General features: G+C 35.3%; 1 protein-coding gene across 1 annotated transcript; it reads right to left on the reverse strand.

The window, feature by feature from the left end:
• Nucleotides 1–1,046: 1,046 nt before the first annotated feature.
• LOC136226755 (exocyst complex component EXO70H1-like) lies at nt 1,047–2,908 on the reverse strand. Its single transcript, XM_066015408.1, has one exon. The coding sequence runs from the start codon at nt 2,879–2,881 to the stop codon at nt 1,238–1,240; it is 1,644 nt and encodes a 547-aa protein (XP_065871480.1). The 5' UTR covers nt 2,882–2,908; the 3' UTR covers nt 1,047–1,237.
• Between the last annotated feature and the right edge of the window lie 16,453 nt (nt 2,909–19,361).

A 19,361-nucleotide genomic window follows, 5' to 3' on the forward strand; every position in this document is an offset into this window, starting at 1 on the left:
GTCAAACATGTCATTTTTACCTGTTGTACACCAAAGTGGGAGGTCACATGTAAGTTCGTACATATTACTGAGACAAATTAAAGGTTGTACACCAAAGTGTGAAATGGGGCAAAGGTTGTACACCATTGATGAAATTTACCCCATAATAATAGTATTTTAAATCTTTATTATTAAGTCAAAAAAAAATCTTATTATTAAATTCATTTGACTGATAATCAATTAATCGATCAGAATATATATTTTTTTTAAGAAAGAATAATTATTTTTTAGTAATTGATATTAATGCATCCCCTTCTTTTTCTTATAAAAACACATAGTCATTCAATTTAATCCTTTGCAATTACTAAATCTACTAGGAAGAATATAGATCGTATTTGGTGGAGAGAGTGTTTTGGTATAAAATTAAATGTTTGGAATTTTTTTAAAGATTTAACTAGTCTAAAATTTAAGGGATAATGTATAAAAAAAAATCTTAGTGTTTGTACTTACCTCACAATGTATCAAAAAAATCCATCCTGGATGACAAATTTGTGGCTATATATCAGCTAATACTTTTTTCTTTTTTTGCACCTCTAGGGGTTGGACTGCTGGTCATGGAAATTCTTTCCATTCCCAAAGACGAGGATCGAATCCTGGACCTTTGGTTGAGAGAGAATGAGCCTTTACCACTACCACAACCCGTAGTTACAGTTCAGCTAATACTTACCTCGCTAGGTATTTGTACTTTATATGAATTTACTATTTTTCATCACTATTTTCTAGCTAACTTAACTTAAGAACATAAACCAAAGTCTTACAAAAAGGCTGCTAAATATATTAGATGACACGAAGCCTTGAATATGGAATTACAAGATTTGGAGAAGAATAAGACTTGAATTCTTACTTCTCCACCATCTCAGAAGAAAGTGTTGGACAAACAATTATGTCTGTCTTAAGAATGTTGAGTTAGTTATACTGTTAACTCTAGTTTTTTTTTTTTTTTGAAATAACTGTTGACTCTAATTACTCAAACACAGTCGCAAGAATAATTAGTTATATGTAGTTACAACTAACCATATATAAACACAATAAAGCACAATACAGTTTATTTTGATTGAATCCATTTTCTTCTTTAATACAATTTTTCTTGATTTCTCTAGATTATTAACTAACAATGTTGTATGAAGTAGCCATATTTGATGAGCTACAAAACTTCTTTTACAGAATTGAACACCAAAATCCTTTATACTTTCTAGCATTATATCCTCCCATCAATGATTTCAGCTCCATGAAACAACTCAGACAAGCAATTTCCCACATCATCCGGATCAAACCGCACCTGAATTCCCAAAAATGAGTTGTAAAACTCCCTGTAAACCGGCACAAGCTTGCTTCCAATTGATACCTTCAGTTCATCCCTTAATTTTCCATCCTCAACAATCCAACTTTTCTGTTTCTTGTATGCTCCTTCAAATGCTTCATTAAACATCTCAAAATGTTCCTTTGCAACTTCATCTGATAACTCCACGACGCCATTTTTATCCGGTAAAGACGAGAAAACTCTATTCCAACCCATCAATTCATATCCTGAAGCATACTGTTTAACCTTCCTGGAATGCTCAGAAATCCAATCCTCACCTAGGATGAATTTCAACTGAGTTTCACACACTTTGACAATGATAAATTGAAGATTGTTTGCCAGGAATAGATATGATAAGGCCACATCTTTATACCCTTTCGCTTTCCGGTCTAGTTTGCATAAAAGAACCAGAATCAGCCAAGCGAAATAGACTGAAACTGCTGAAGAATCCTCATTAGATTCAAGCAATGGAGAATCCGGAACCGGAATTGAACTGTAATCTGAAAGTGAAGAAATGTAATTCATTACAGTTCGAGTCAACGGATGAATCCCTCCACCGATTACTAAAGTCTTCGATGAATCATTTTGAATTATTGATTCAAAGTCAGACAGAACTGCTCGGACAGACTCGCCAAGTCTCTGCAGGGAAGAAACAACTTGCAATTGAACAGATGAGGTTGATTCTGAGCTGAATGTTACTTCAATCTCCGGCCAAAGATTCAAAATTGTTTCATAGAGTTCCATTAATGGGAAAATTCTCTCTGGTGATCTCTTGATTTTAGCTACAAAAAGAGGGAATTTAAACAGATCCATTGCAGCTTCTCTGGTTATATAAGAGAAACATGATTCTCTTATCGTCTGAGAAGATGAAAAAACATGATCACATAGAGATTTTTCTGAAGTAAAAACTGTTCTAACTGCAACCTTGACTCCATTCTGCCAGTTGTTGATCAGACTTTGAAGAACTTCCGAATTCAGTTTACGAATTTGGGAAGATCTGATTTTTTCAATTCCAAGCTGATACAATCCTTCCTCTACTTTTGATTTTCTGACACTTTGGTAAATTTGAATGCACTCTTTAGTATAGCCAGAACTTATCATACAATCAGCAATTAACTTGAGATCAGACATCTCCTCTTCGAAATTGCTCGAACCATCTGAAGATGGACTCGAAACACTCGAAACAGACGATGGAGTGAGGTTTTCAGGATGAGAAGAAAGCAGAAAGAACAATTCTTTTTGAAGTCTTTTCATGGAAATTTCCATGAGGTTTTGAGCAAGTGAAAGCTTATTAGAGGCGGAGTGTTGAGAGGCGAAGAAATGCATCGATTGCCTTAAGTTCTTAACACATTTGAGGAACTGTTTAGCTTCATCTGGGTTGTGGAAAAGGGAAATTGAAACTCCATGGATGATATCCCATTTTCTGATGATTAATTCAGCATCTTGAATGTTGTCTAGGATCATGGATTTAGGGGAGGAAGGAAGGGGAGAAGTTGGAAATGAAAGCCCTTTTCTTCCATTGATAGCTTCTGAAACTGCCATTGGTGCCTATTGAAGGTATTTTATCAAAAGGTGAGAGCTTGTTATTCCAAGTGATGAATATGAAAGTGGTTTTTATAGAGAAGATGGCATCAGAATTTTCAATACCAATGACTTTACCAAATTAACAATCGTTGACTGACTTAGCTGCATAAATATGTATGGCCAATTTGACTTTCTAATTATTGTTAATATTTTCCATTTATCGTGTACATTGTAGTATTTGATCAATTACGGTTAGATCTATACTTATTAGAATCCTAAAGTGAAAATTTAAAGGATTCTAAAACTTAGATTTAATAAATCAAGATCTAGCAGTGAAAGATCAAATTCATTTGATCATTAAGAATCATGCGTGGCTGAGGGGTTCAAGCAGCTCTATGTGGCAGATTTAAAAACTGGTTGCTTCTATGGATAATGAATTACGGAAGCATTATGAAAATATAGCAACATCTTATGAAATCTTATCGGGCTTAAAAGACCTGTATGGTGAGACCAGCAGGACTATTAGATATAAGATATCAAGTAAGCTCTTTAGGATGAAGATGAAAGAAAGCCAACATGTTTCTGATCATGTTGGAGAAATTATCCATTTAATCCACTCTTTGAAAAATTTGGATTTTGCAATGGCTCATGAACTCCAAATTGATCTCGTGCTTTCTTCGCTCCCACGTTCATATGGAGGTTTTGTTTCAAATTTTCATTTAAACAAAGTGGAGTGTACTTTGGCTCAGTTGCTGCAGAATCTGGTCGTTCACCAACAGAATTTGGTGGACCTAGATAAAAAGAAAGATGACGCTGTGATAGTGGCAGCATCTTCTTTCAAAAGGAAGGGTGAGACCCAACCTAAAAAGAAGAAAAAGAAAGTTCAAAAGTCCACTAGTACAAGTCCATCATTTGTGAGGCCAAAAGCCTCAACACAACTTAAGGATGCTGTTAAGCAGGGATGTTTCTAATGTTGGATGAGGAATCATCTAATAAAGAAATCCAACATGCTGAACCAATGCAAATTGATCAGCCAGATGAGCCTACCAAAACACCAGATATCATCACTCCAACTCTTAGGAGGTCTGAAAGGGTTTCACATCCTCCTGATAGGTATGGTTTAATTATTGACCACGAACAAGAGTTATTTGTTTTTGGTAGTGTTATTTGTTTTTGGTAGTACTGACCATCTTGATGATCTAGTTACTTATGAAGAAGCAGTATGTGATACTGAATCTTTTAAGTGGTTAGAAGCAATGCAAAGTGAGATTGATTCCATGTATAAGAATGAAGTTTGGGAACTTGTTACCCCACCTGAAGGAATTGTTCCTATAGGTTGTAAGTGGGTATTCAAACGCAAACTGAATTCTGAAGGAATCGTGGATACTTATAAAGCAAGGCTTGTGGCGAAAGGTTATCGCCAACGAGAGGGAATTGATTTTGAAGAAACATTCTCACCTGTAGCTATGTTTAAAAGTATTCGAATAATCTTATCTATTGTAACACACTTTGATTTTGAGATTTGGCAAATGGATGTTAAAACTGCATTTCTCAATAGATTTCTTGAAGAAGAAATCTATATGGAACAACCAAAGGGTTTTATATCCAAGGAAAGTTCTCAAGTGTGTAAGCTTAAGAGATCCATTTATGGACTTAAGCAAGCTTCAAGGAGTTGGAATACAAGATTTGATGAAGCCATACAGGGTTATGAGTTTATCAAAAATCTTGATGAGCCATGTGTTTACAAGAAGGTTAGTGGGAGAGCTATCACTTTCCTTGTCTTGTATGTTGATGATATTCTGTTAATTGGAAATGACATTGGTATGTTAACTAATGTTAAGGTCTGGTTATCCTCTACCTTCTCTATGAAAGATTTGGGAGAAGCCGCCTATATTCTTGGTATTAAGCTTTATATAAATAGAGCTAAAAGAATATTAGGGCTATCTCAAAAACTCTATTTGGAGAAAATTCTAAAGAGATTTAGAATGGAAGACTCCAAAAGAGGATTGATACCTGTTAGACATGGTTTGCAACTCTCCATGGAGCAATCACCTAAGACTCCAACGGAGAGAGCAAAAATGGCCAAGATTCCTTATGCTTCTGCTATAGGAAGTCTAATGTATGCTATGTTGTGTACAAGGCCAGACATTGCATTTGCTGTTAGTCTAACAAGCAGATATCAATCAAATCCAGGTATGGCTCACTGGATTGCTGTTAAGGCTATCTTTAAGTACTTGAGAAGAACTAAAGATATGATCTTAAGATATGGAGGAGGTGATTTGTTAATTGAAGGCTTTACAGATTCTAGCTTTCAATCAGATAAGGAGAAACTTATATCCACTTCAGCATATGTGTTTACATGTAATGGAGCTGCAGTTGTTTGGAAGAGCTCTAGACAAGATACTGTAGCTGATTCCACTACTGAGGCTGAATATATTGTTGCCTCAAGTGCCGCTAAAGAAGCAGTGTGGTTGAAGAACTTTATCACCAAACTTGGTGTGGTTCCTTCTATTGTTAGTCCAATCCCTTTATCTTGTGATAACAATGGAGCGATTACACAATCCAATGAACCAAGGTCTCACAAGAACTTCAAACACGTGCTTAGGCGGTATCACTTAATCCGAGAGATTGTTGGACGAGGAGATATCTCGGTGCAGAAAATAGCATCACTTGATAATCCAGCTGATCCATTTACTAAGCCAATGACTCAGTCACAGTTAGACCATCATCTTGAGAAGATAGGTCTTAAATATTGTACTGAATGACTCTAGTGCTAGTGGGAGATTGTATGCCCTAGGCCATTCCTTTTGTATATTATACAGTGTGAATTTTGTATCCAAATGGCAGTTAATAAAATATGTATTCATGTGTAATTATTTGTATTGTTTAATTACTTAATGAATATATATTAGTCCAAAAATTATTTACAAATAGATAATATTATTAAGAGTTAATAATAATGAGATATATTTCTTTGGTAAAATAATAATCTTAAATGTTCATAGTCGGTGGATAATGAATTGGACACTCATCTATCCTTAGACTATCACCTCTGTTTATTTTCTCGATTAGTATGAGATATTAATCAGAAACAGAAAATCTCATTCTGTTTGATATGTTGATATCGGAATAAATATGTGGACATTCGAAGAAGCGAATGGTTCGAACTGTGACGTTAGATAATAATTGCACAAAGGTTTACTCCTAGTCAACATAATTATTATCTAGGTCATAATAGTGCATATAGTCCTTTGACTTGAGGAAACTTAGTTGTTCTTGCGCAGGTAATTATAGTTTGTTCCTGCTTTGTACTGGGATCTTAATTCTGGTAATCCGGCAGTGAATCGCTATAGTTAGTTGTGTAGTGTAACAAGAGTTTGCTAATAGAGGATTCATTACTCTAAGTAAATAGAGATAAATCCTAAGATAGTTATTGATTAGTTTTTTGATAGAATGAGTTCCTGGCCATGATAATAAGACTCGTGTGATGAGATAAGTATCAAAGAATGGTTCTTTGATGAGAGTCTTATTTTATCAAAGACTTAATCAATATTTCTTAGTATCTTGACGATTAGAGCTTGACATTTTGTGACTCTAGTCAAGATCGGGATTTTTAATGAAAGGGCTTTAGTGCATGGAAATTATGATCGATGGTTCATAATTAGTTTAATTATGAATTTACTTCAAGTAACTTCATTCTTTAATTGGGACGTCATGGCGCAGTGTGTTAGCTGGAGATCATGACCTTTAGAGGACTATAAGTAAATATAAGTTAAACTTATATAGGATACACTTATAGTATAAGGAATTGGATTCCTGACATACTTACTAAGAGTTAGTATTATGCTTCTAATGCCAGTTAAAGATGAACCTAGAAAGTCACACACATACAAGTTGTTTGTATCTAACTTTTGTTAAATTGATTAATTAAAAGTGTTTTAATTAATTAATTGACACAATTGAATATGTCAATGGGATTGACAAAACATTCTAACACTGTTTGATATTCAATTGAAATGAGGAAATTATAAATAATTATTCTTGCTCAATTTAAATTGATGGCTTTTTCAAAATACAATAGTCAAGTGTTGACTGTTGGAATTTAGAGATGTTTTAAATTAGCTCCTCTAAAATTTTGTTAAAGGATATACTAATAATTAATTAAGTGGTTAATTAAATATTATTATATAATAAATTATTATATATAATAATAATATTTAATTTTATTATTATTATATTTATTATTTATTATTATATTATTTATATAATAAAAAAATAAGTTACATGCACTAGGACACGTATTGTCCTAGTGCATGTGTTGATGTGTGTGGATTGAATTCAATCCATACTTTTACTTAGTTTTTGTCCAGGAACAAAAACTTTGAGAAATCAATATATAATATATTGAATTTTGGTTTTCATCAATCGTTGAGCAAGATTAATCAGTTTTTTCGAGGCTTGATCTAATCGACTTAGTGGACTGACTAGAGGCATCACCACTAGAGAAGCTTTAATACCTGATTGGAATTTACAAGAGGTATTTATACCAATCTCGTAGTATAAATATCAATTTGATTATTAAAGAACTTAATGATCTTGGTTAAGGATTTGATGTCAAACATCGGATGTTTGACTGTTTATCAGAGTGATTGGATCACACTGATTATTTGTTTAGGGAAAATTTTTGAAATTCGTTTCCTAAATACCAACATGTTTCCGCTTCAAATCCTTCAGTACTCAGTTCGTTCTGGGTATAGAGTGGCATGGTCTATCTTTACTGAGGAGGCTGCCAAAAGGTTACCTAATGTTTGGCCGTAGGTGTGGAGGCTTAATATCCCTCCGAAGGTGAAGACCTTTATGTGGAACTGTGTCGTGCTTTTCTACGGCTGAAAGAATCGCTCATTGCTAAGGGCATCCCGAATGGTAGCCTATGTGTTTTTTGCAATTCCTTTGGAGAGCATGATTCATCTGTCATTCGGGAAAATGCACCAACTTCTGTCTGTGAAGATTTAGATGCTGATGTACTGTCTTTCCAGTAATGAAAATTCTTGATTTAAACAAAAAGATTCATGCGAACAGTGCTGATGGAGCTACAATGGTAAAATAAAAGAAAACAAGAAAATCAAATTGAAGAAGAGAAACAGAAGTGGAAAGAAAAATTTGAGTAATTTTTCATTAATAATAAGTGACAATAAAAAGACAAACAACAACGATAAATTGTAAACTCTTATTTATAACAGTTTTCAACTTACTAATGGCACATGATTCCATGTGATCTTTAACAATTCTTATTTTGTTACCCCCATTCTCCTCAAGTTGGAATGACTAAATAGAACGGTTTATATATGTATCCTCGTCAAAAAGTATTAAGACTCGCTATCTAAGCAAAATATTTGGATCAAACCATGCCATAAGTAATGAAAAAAGCTTGAAAGGATCCTATAGACAAGTCCCTCTTGTTACGTCGCGAATCAAAAAAGGAAATTTTACTATATAACAAATTCTCCTTACAGCAGCGAACATCCACCACTCGAAGGTTGACACTTATACATAGTAGAAGCTAAGTTGTACATTTGAACTGACTACCATCATTATGCCTAACACCTTATATATAAGGCGATATCACAGACAATGTACGCACATAACATTCTCTACAATTCATACTCAATTGCTCGTACTCATCTTTCTACACCCTGCTAACTTTCGCATCAAAGTGGATCGCCGGTTCCCGACCCTTATTTGATCCTCTTTTCTATCTTATTTTATGCACGAAGATAACGCTAGTTGATGGTAGAGCAACACAGTCATATTTACTCATATCAAATTGGAGCGGTAAGCGTGGATCGAACAAAAACGCATCCATAGCTCATCTCGAGAAACCAATAAATCCATCATCCTAACGACAAAACCAAGAGTCGAGAACCCATATAGATGCCAGTGGAAACCCTATATGGCTCCTTCAAATCACCCTGACCTCGATAAGCATGTCGAGGAATGTTTGGACTTATTTGATCCAACAAACAAGGAATTCGTGGATAGAACCGAACAACTCATTTACAAGATTGGAACTATACAAGAAGCTAGAAATGACAATACAACCACAATGGCACAATTGAAAGAAAAGTTGGATGTCATTGAACATGCCATCAAACTAGTAAAAGTTGAGGATTCAGTCACATCACATGCTCTACTGGACACCATGTTATCCATAATAGTCCTTGTAGGAGAGACGTATCACCGCGCCCCATGATGGAAGGCTTGAAGAGAATATTTAGGGGAAATCAATGAAGCTCTCACAAACATAGATGTAATCATTCTCGATCACTTTCTCCATCTTATAGTTGGAACGAGTCCTATGGGGGAAATTACCCAGTATGTCGCCTTCCATAGAAAGATACAACCAGATCTAGATCCCCATCATAGCGGAGGCAGTTCAAAATAGAGTCTGCATCCTTCCTAGACAGGCACTGGCCTCATAATATTGGGCACACTAAAATCTCCCCCACATAAATACTCAAAGGAACTCTAAAGAGCCCAAATCTCAAGAGAGACGAAAGTGACAAGGAACGACTATTGTACTAATATCTTCTATATATCAATGAACAACACACTAAAGAGGATCTTTATATAGTGAGGAGAAAGGCTTGTAGACAAGGAAACCGTGTATGATCTCATCCAAAACATAGTCTAAATCCTCCCTAGACAGTCAATAGCCTCAAAACTTTGGGCACACTAAAATCTCCCCCACATAAGCGTAAATCCTTAAGGTATTCTGACAAATTTGAATCTTCATAGAGAAGGAGAAAAACTCAAAGGAACTTCGAATATAGCCCAAATCTAAAGAGAGACAAAGGCGATAAGGAACGACTATTGTATTAATAGCTTTTAAATATGAACGAACAACACACTAGAAAGCATCCTTAGATATTAAGGAGAAAGGTTTACAGGTAAGGAAACCATGTATGATCTCATCCGAAAGGAGAAGCACCATGGTAGACGTATGAATTGATACATGAATGTCGAAGGTAATAGATACTAGCTCTCTAGTTTGTGCATGCATTCTACGTGAACCAATGCCTTGGGGCTTCAAGTATCCTCTCTAGGAAAGTAAAATGGAGTTGGAGATCCAACAATTATGTAAAGAACTTCAAAAGAGCGTTGGAAACTAGTACGACCATGGATGTCGTCATGTGTTCTCTCTTCCCAACCAACCAGTTTAAACGAGGTAACAACCTATTAATATGAGCAACTTCTTGTCGGATCAATCCAAACTTTCATCCATATGGAAAACGAATTTGCTTAGCACTTTATCACTTTAATGCCCAAAATAAAATTGATCCAATATCTCCGCTAGCTAGTTCAAGAGCCCAAAGAACCCCTTCAGGATTGGATAGAGCATTTCTAGAAAATTACAATCTAGATCTGGCACCTCAGTGTAGATGATGTTATATATGCTATGGAGGAAAATTGCCAAAATGAGGCATTGCCCCAAGAGCTAACAACACGATAGCCCAAAACATTCTTGAACTCATACAACGGGTTAGGGACTTTGTTAAATAGGACGGGCAGAAACTCAATCGCCTACTAAAAAGTGCAAGTGCAATTGCAAAGGACCACATTGGTTCAGATAACAATTCAAAGCAACGTCATAAAAAAGATAGGGAGAAAGATCGTAAGAGAGAAAAAAGAAACTGGAGCATAGCTTCATGAAACTTAATGTTAGACCCAACCCAAAATAGAATCAGATATGATAGTGAGACATTACCACAGACCTCTACGAGTTGGAAGTAACATCTTACGATTAAGTTTTAAGAAAATTTCAATTCTTGTTTGAAACTTAAGAAACATTTTGAAAACTTACTTTTACATTTAAAATAGGTCAAAAATCATTTATAGTTCCAGTTACAATCCTTTTCTTTTGCTTTTTGCTAAAACGAGTTTGAAACATATAGAAAATTACGCCAACTTCTAACATGTTAACTTTTAACCGGCCCAAGAAATTAACACCATAATTGAACATTTTGAACAAAAGTTTGCATAACACTACTTTATTATCTTGCAACCTTGGCAATTCAAGTGCCTATATATTCAGTAAGTACAAAACAAGTCTATATTTACATGTACAAAATGGTAGGTAATACCTTATAAGATGATTTTGACAAATATGATTATATCCAATCCTCACTCTAGTGTCGAATACCTCCCTCGGTACCCCGTACTTCTTGCCTAAAAACATTAAAACATTTGGAAATGTGAGACAGAAATCTCAGTAAACAACTATCAACTATAGAAACTAGTTTTTACTTAAAATATCTATATGTATACATTTGTAAAAACATTTAACCAAATCAAATCCTAAACATTATAACTTACAAAGAACATTTGTATTCAATTAACCAACTAAAACATAATTATAATCAATAATCTCAAATCAAACTTAACCAAAACATAATGATCTTTATATAAACACTTTACCAAAAACCAAAGTTCAAATTCAAGGAAAATAGACAAGCCTAGGCGCAACGGAATTATAAAATTTTATCTATTTTATCTATTTCCCTTTTCCAAGATCCGTTAATCGTTATTTCATACAAAGAGAGATAAAGCAAGTGTACCTTTTCTGAAGTTCAATCTACTATTGCAAATGAAGTGCCTATAACTCTTAATCCGTTTATCACGAACAACAATGACGACAGAAAAGAAAACAATTAGTAACCAACCAATGAATAACAATATAAATTGATTGCCTCTAAAGGAATCAACATGAGATCAAAGAGAGTGTAAAGGAAATGGTAATTTACACGGGATGATTTTGGAAGAATTCCTAGCCTCCAAATGTGTGTTGGCCTAAATATGCAAGGGTGAGGGGTCTATTTATAGACTTCTCAATTCCTAACCCTAGTTGTATTTGTTGAAACACCTTTCCACATGATTTTGATTTGACAAAATTATTTAAGTAAATTGATAAAAAAATATTCTAACACATTAAATTTAAATGCTTTGATTTATTTATACTAATGTGTTTGTTCAATGTTGAGTTTATTTATCTATAAGACATTAAGATATAAAGTCTAAAAGCCCATGAGTAGAAGTCAAGCCCAAGTCAACATAATCAAGACCTCACGGCCCAAGAAGATGAAACGAAGTCGTATTAAGCAAAATGACGACTCAGCATGAAGAAGGATCGAGAAGCCTTCTAGCAAAAGCTTCAAGAGGAAGCTGCTGAGTTAAGCGATAAGCAGTCAGGACAGCGGCAGACAAGAACCAACTTCTAGACAAAGTATTTCTACTTTGGGTAAAGTTCAGAAGGCGCAAGAAGCTATCTGGAAGACTTTGCCAAAAATGTCGAAACATTCTGTTTGCCAGACGAAAAGCTGCCGAGCACTGCCGTAGACAGAAGATGCAAGAATCTCATTGGCCAACGACACTGAGCGCGTACTGAGTGACAATGACAGGAAGCCGTTTCCCTCCAACGGTTATTTCGAAATTCGAAATTACCGGTGCCTCAAGTGTCACTATAAATAGGCCTTTCATTTGCTTCATTCGATGCAGATCTTCAATTAGCCGAAACGCTGTCCAAATTCATACACGAAGTTCTGTGAGAAAAGCAAAGCAAAAACCTTACACCAAATTCCATATTATTGTGTAAAAGTCTAGAGTGATTTTCAATCATCTAAAGTGTCTTAGCAATTGTTGTTTAGGACAAACACTTTATCATTTCTAGAAGAATAGAAAGGAGAGGCTGAGTACTCGGTTATAGTACTCAGTGGATATATAGGAGTGAGTAGAGGTATAGAGGAAGGTACTCTTGTATACTCAGCTTCTATTGTAAAAGGTTTCGTGCTCTACCTTTAAAGAGCTCAGTAGAGAATTCAAAAAGCTCGGAACGAGTTCCAGGGACTGGACGTAGGCGGAGAGGCCGAACCAGGATAAGTCTGCTGAGTAACTTATTTCTAACCTTAAACTCCTTTACATATATAGCTTGCTATAAAAACTGACTAAGTAATGAACTCACGCTGAGTTGAGTGCACTAAGAAGCTAAGTTCAGGAATAGACTCTAAGTGCTATCTCCTGACTCAAGTAAAGAAGCAGACTTAGTCACAAGTTGACTAAGCTTGTGTCTTAGAATTACTTAGTGTCGCTGTGTAAACCTTTTCTTGAGAAAATAAGTCAGCCTAAAGTGACAAAATTTTAAATAGTTCCTATCCCCCCCCCCTTGGAACTAAACTTGTCACGTTATAAAGGACCAACAAGTGGTATCAGAGCTTAACAGCTCACTGAGCAAGATATAACTATCTTGAGCTGATCCCCACAATGGCTGAGAACAGCACTCGTTTCCTCCCAGGAAATCAGACAACTTAGATTTTACCTGAGGGACTGTCCATTACTCGGCCTCCTCTGTTCTTCGGGTCTAACTATACCTTTTGGAAGAACAGAATGAAAAATTTCATTCAGGCAACAAATATGAGTGCATGGCTTTCTATAGTCCAAGGCCCATTTGTTCCTGTTGAAACTATTAACGGCCAAACGGTTGTTAAAGCTGAGACTAAATAGACAGAGGATGATCTCAAGAAGCTATAAAATCATGCTTCGGCTATAAACATGCTTCACTGTGCGTTAGATGCTACAAAGTACAACAAAATTTCAGGTTGTGAGTCGGCGCAGGAGATCTGGAAGAAGCTGGAGGTCACCTACAAAGGAAACAACAAAGTGAATGAGTCCAAGGTGAACCAGCACATGAGGTTGTACGAGCTCTTTGAAATGAATGATGATGAAGGAATCTCTGAGATGAACACAAGGTTCACAAACATTATCAACGAGCTCAAGAGACTTGGCAAGATCTTTACTGAGGAAGAGCAAGTCAAAAAGATACTGAGGAGTCTTCCTAAAAGCTGGCAAGCCAAGAAAACTGCTGTTGAGGAAGCTCAAGACTTAACCACCTACAAGTATGATGAACTCATTGGCTCGTTGCTGACCCATGAGATCTCAATGAAGAATTTCGAGGTGAAGGAAAAGTCTGAAGACAAGAAGCAAAAGTCTCTTGTCATGAAAGCTGACTCCACTGATGGGAGCTCAACAGATGATGAAGAAATGGCAATGTTCACTAGAAAGATGAAAAGGCTGTTCAGAAAGAATGATAAATATTCCAAGAAGCCTTACAAGAAGTTTGATAAGTACAAAGCTGAGTCAAGCGACAGCAAGTATAAGAAGGACAACTCAAAGCCCATTACATGCTTTGAATGTCATCAAACTGGCCATATCAAATCAAGTTGTCCTACCTTGAAGAAGGAAAGGAAGAATGGTAAGAAGGAAATGGTGGCAACCTGGAGTGATAGTGATGAGTCATCATCATCAGGAGACGATGCCACTAAGTCAGCAAAGATCTGCTTCATGGCAGATGAGCTTGCTGAGCCTTGTGTTTCTGAGCATGCTGACCCCTCCATTGCATCTGACAATGAGGAACACTCAATTGAGGTAATATCACTACCCTTGCTCAGAAATGAAATGGTTAATGCCCTGAGTGACCTCTACACACTTGTCAAAAAGTGTAACAAAAAGGTTAGAGCACTCAGCAGGCGATGTGACGAGATTGAGGAGGTCAAGCTGAGTGACCTTCGATATCTTCTCCAGGACAACTCAACTTTGCATAGTAATGTAGAAATTATGCAAAGTTTGTCTCTGAGGTCCAATCAGATTCTAAGAAACTGAAAAAGGATGTCACATTTATTCAGAACCAACTTAAGGTTCCGAATAAAAGAAATATTCCTCTAAACACTCAGTACCGAAGTACTAGTCAGCAGAGATGGAATCCTCAGCGGAATGTCCAGTGTGACTTCTGTGGGAAGAAATGACACACCACAAAGGTGTGCTGGCATGCTCAGCACTGGGGTGCTGACCAGTCAGTGAGATATCCTAAACGGAAGGTCAGTTGTGACTTCTGTGGGAAAAATGGACACACTGTCCAAATGTGTCGTCATAAAGTGAAATATGATGCTTTACCTGTTAAACCTAACAAACAAGGACCCAAAAAGAATTGGGTACCTAAAAGCAACTAGCTATATTGCAGGTAAGCCTGAGGTGTGCTGAGAAGTCAAAGATGTGGTACATTGACAGCGCATGCTCGAGGCATATGACTGGTGATGAAACTCAGTTCATCACATTTGTGCGTAAACGAGGTGGAAGTGTAAGTTTTGGAGACAACAAAAAGGGTAAGATAGTAGGGTCAGGAACCGTTGGTGGTAATCCTACTATTGAGTCAGTCTCCCTAGTCAGCGGACTCAAATATAACTTAGTCAGCGTAGCTCAGCTATGTGACAATAGGAGAAAAGTTATATTTGATGACACTGGATGTAAAATATACGAGGGTAAAACAAATGAGTTGATTTTAACTGCCCATCGTATTGATAATGTCGTTATGCTGAACTTAGAAAAGAAGTTTTCAAAAAATGTATGCTTAGTGTCAAAGGAAGAAAATTCCTGGCTATGGCACATGAGACTTGGTCATGTAAGCATGGACCTCCTGGCCAAATTAGCAAGAAAGCAATTAGTTGAGGGACTGCCAAAATTTAAGTTTGAAAAAGATCAACTATGCCACGCTTGTCAAGCTGGAAAACAAACCAAACAATCTTTTCATAGTAAAAACATTGTCTCAACTAAGCGTCCATTAGAGTTGCTACACTTGGATCTCTTCGGTCCAGTCCAGCCGCTGAGCTTGGGTGGTAGAAGATTTTCCTTGGTCATTGTAGATAACTTTTCTCGGTACACTTGGATCATCTTGCTGAGTAGCAAGGATGAAACCTTTGAGACGTTTTCAACTTTAGTAAGAAAACTTGAAAATGATAAAGACCTTAAGTTAGCTCACATCCGAAGTGATAATGGTGGAGAATTCAAGAACCAACAGTTTGTTGAATTCTGTGAAACCAACGACATTGACCATAATTTTTCTGCTCCTAGAACGCCTCAATAAAATGGGGTTGTTGAAAGGAAGAACAGAACCTTGGTTGAAATAGCCAGGAAAATGCTGAGTGAGCATTGATGCTCGAAATGTGTATCGTGCAAAACTAAGGGCAAGTGCACCCCATCGTGATCAAGTAATAAAGAATAAGTAGAGTATCGTTCCCTCGAGGATTGTGTTTATATCTATTGATTTTTGTGAATTTCTATTATCTAAGCAATCAAAACTTGAATTGGTTGTGATATTAAACTAATAAATTTAAAACAATTAAATAAAGTAAACAAAGAAGGGAAATAAAATGAATTTAAATATGATGTAAATCACTAGAGTAAGACTTCACCTAACCTAATGTATGTAATCCACATAACAATCCTACCCAAGTTCTTAAGTTTTAATCTAGAGACGGTGATTATTTCCTAAAGTAATTAACCAAGCTTTGGTCCAGTCAAGATTAATCTTATTTCACATACAATTATCCTGGTTTTGGTCAAGTCAAGAATAAAGGTATAATGAAAGCATTAAATTCTCTGAAATAACCCCAAAGTTAAGTCGTGAAACCAAACCTTGAAAAACCGCACCGCATAGACACAGGTCTAAACTATGTAGTTCCATTAATTATCTTAGTGTCGGTCAACCAAAATCATTAATTGTAATTTAGCTAAATATTGGCCAAATATCTAACTAGGAAATTAAGCTCCATAGTTTAATTTTCTAATTAATAAATTATGAACTTGAAATCAGATTGCAAGTAAATCATATACTTCGATTAGGATCCGACATAGCTCTAGCTATGGAGGAGTTAGTTCATGGTAGATGGAAAGAAAACAAGAAATTTAATAGAAAACATAATTAAAGTAAAGAGAAGAAAAGATGAAGTGAAAATAAACTTTGAAATAAAAACTAGAATCGGTTACAAAGGAAGAAATGAAAAGAACAAAAAAAAAACTATAAAAAATCTAAAAGAGAGAGCTAAGAGAGTGTGGTGAGGCTTGTTCCATGTCTGTTCCAGGTTCATGCTTCCAAATGTAGTTATTTATAGTTGCACATGCCTTCATGCATTCCTTGAAACTTCCAACTTTAATGTTATTAAAGAGAAGATTAATGGAGGATTGAATTCTTCTTTGCAACTTCTTAACTTTAATGCAATTAAAGAGAAGGTTAAGGGAGCATTAAGTAGCGTAACTCCTTTTTGAGCATTCAAAGACTCTTCAAATAGTCATAACATTCCTTGGATGGTTATTGAGGAATTTATTTCAATAAAGACTTATTTAAAGGGTCATGGATTCTTCATTCTTGAACTGCTACGAGGTCGCGACTGGAGGAAGTTCTGACCGAGCAACTTTATTTACTTCAATAATGATTCCATAATTGCATTTTTGCCCCAAATAATATCTAAAAACACATGGAACAAGCATTAGTTCTTAAAACATAAAACTAAACATAAAACAATTATAAAATATTAAAAACTATCTTAAAATGTATGATTAATATAATTAAAAATATATTAAAAAGTATATGAAAACGCAAGATAACAACTTCCTCACACTTTGAACCTTGCTTGTCCTCAAGCAAGCCTTAGACTCAAAACAAACTCTAGAATACTCACTATAAATAATTCACACAATAACACGATTTACTTCACTTGGCATTCATAGATCTCAATTTCACAAGTTTGGATGAAACACAAAAGGTTTGGACGCTAAAAGATTCTAATCATTTCTCCGCAAACCAACACAAGCAGACGTATCTTCAATCATGTCACAAAATCAAAAGGCAAACTATTTTGGCACCTCACTAGTGGTCAATCATTTCACTCAAGTGTTTGGGTGTAAACTTTGTCTCTCAAGCTCTATACTAGCCTTGACTATGGTGAATTTGCATTGTCATCCATTCGTTACCATTATGCTTATCTAGTCAGAAACAAGATCCCAATGTCTTTTACGGGTTGTAATGTTGGTTTAGGGACGGGTTTGGATAAGGAAAATATGTGGAAAGTGAATAAACAACTAGTTGTTCAAAATAGATACAATAAGACTTAGGGCTCTTCAAAGATTAACCGATAAACATAAAATGTGCTACTGATGAGAAAACAATTTTTTTTTCTTTTCTTACCAACTTCTATCTCCAAGACTGCGACAAGTCTCACAATGTTGAGTATTCATCCGTTTATCCTTATTCTTAACTTATGATTACATATTACAGTTCCTTGCTTCAAATGAATTTTCTAAGATTGATCGTACATGAATTTCTCGAACTAAATGACTCAACCAATGCTTTCTCCCTTTGTTTTCTTTTTTTTTTAATTTTTTTTTTCTTTTCTTGAGCTTTTTATTTTTTCTTTTTTTTTTCTTTGCAAAAGCACATAAAGTAGCAAAAATAATTCTCGGCTTCCTATTTTCCACAAATTTTGAGCTCCCTAAAACATTCCTATTTGTGCACAATAATTGTAAATTCACGGGTGATAAAGGGGTATTTAAGACGTTAGGGGTTTGTAATGTGGTGAAACAAAGAAAGTGGTATATGTAGGCTTCAACGGGGCTTAACTAAACACGATATAAAAGGGTTTTGGGTTTAAACAAGGAAAAATAAGTTTTAACATTAACAAAGGGCTACACTTAATTGCCTTGATCACGCCAAGTTCCAACTAGATGCACGAGGTTTCGACTAGCATTTGATGCAAATTCTATAGACAATAGCAAGTATGAGCACACTCAAGAAAAAAAATAAACCGAGCAATGTGTAATAAAATGCTCAAATATTTGGTCTCAAAATCTCACATATGTTCGGGTTAATATTTGTACCAAAAAGTTTAACCAAATGACAAGTTCAATGCTTATTTTCAGTCCACAAGTGTAGTCTCCGGAACTCCCATTTTAATCCAAAGTTCCTCAGTTTCGTAATTCTATAAAAAAAAATGTAATTTCAAAATTTATGACTGCCATGCTGAAGTTTCATCCTATTAAGGGTCAATTGTTTACGAGTTTTCTTCCTAAGTCCATCTCAAATTTTTGAAAAAGCGAAGACAATGATTTTAACATGTAAGGAAGCATGCAACTAAATGAAATTATCCTAAAAACAATAAACACAAACATAAACAATAAATAATAAGAACTTAAACTAAGGTAGATAAAAACCCTTTTTACCCTTCCTCACACTTTAGAGCATGCATTTACTCCCAAAAATGCGATAAAAGGTAAAGTGAAAAAGTAAACGGGTTAAAGAAAACTCCATTAAACCGAAGGTGAAAGAGGAGATGGGATAGTTCATTTCTACTGTTGCGCAAATTTGTTTGTTTGTTTTTCTTTTTTTTTTTGTTTTTTTTGTTTACCTGCAAAATAAATAAACAAAATAAAATAAAAATAAAACTTACTTAAAGAAATATTGTAAATAAAAGAGAAATTAAAAAAAACTTGGGTTGCCTCCCGGAAGCGCTAAGATTATAGTCGTTTAGCTTGACTACAAACCTCCCTTTTATGTAAATGAATGAAGCATTATGAGGAATCCAAATTCTTTAATAAATATTCCATGAATGCAAATTGGAGT

The sequence above is a fragment of the Euphorbia lathyris genome, chromosome 4 (genome assembly GCF_963576675.1).
Source record: "Euphorbia lathyris chromosome 4, ddEupLath1.1, whole genome shotgun sequence".
Taxonomy (NCBI): Eukaryota; Viridiplantae; Streptophyta; class Magnoliopsida; order Malpighiales; family Euphorbiaceae; genus Euphorbia; species Euphorbia lathyris.

What these genes read in the sequence shown, in the direction of transcription:
- LOC136226755 (XM_066015408.1), bottom strand. Translation starts at nt 2,881, where the DNA reads ATGGCAGTTTCAGAAGCTATCAATGGAAGAAAAGGGCTTTCATTTCCA.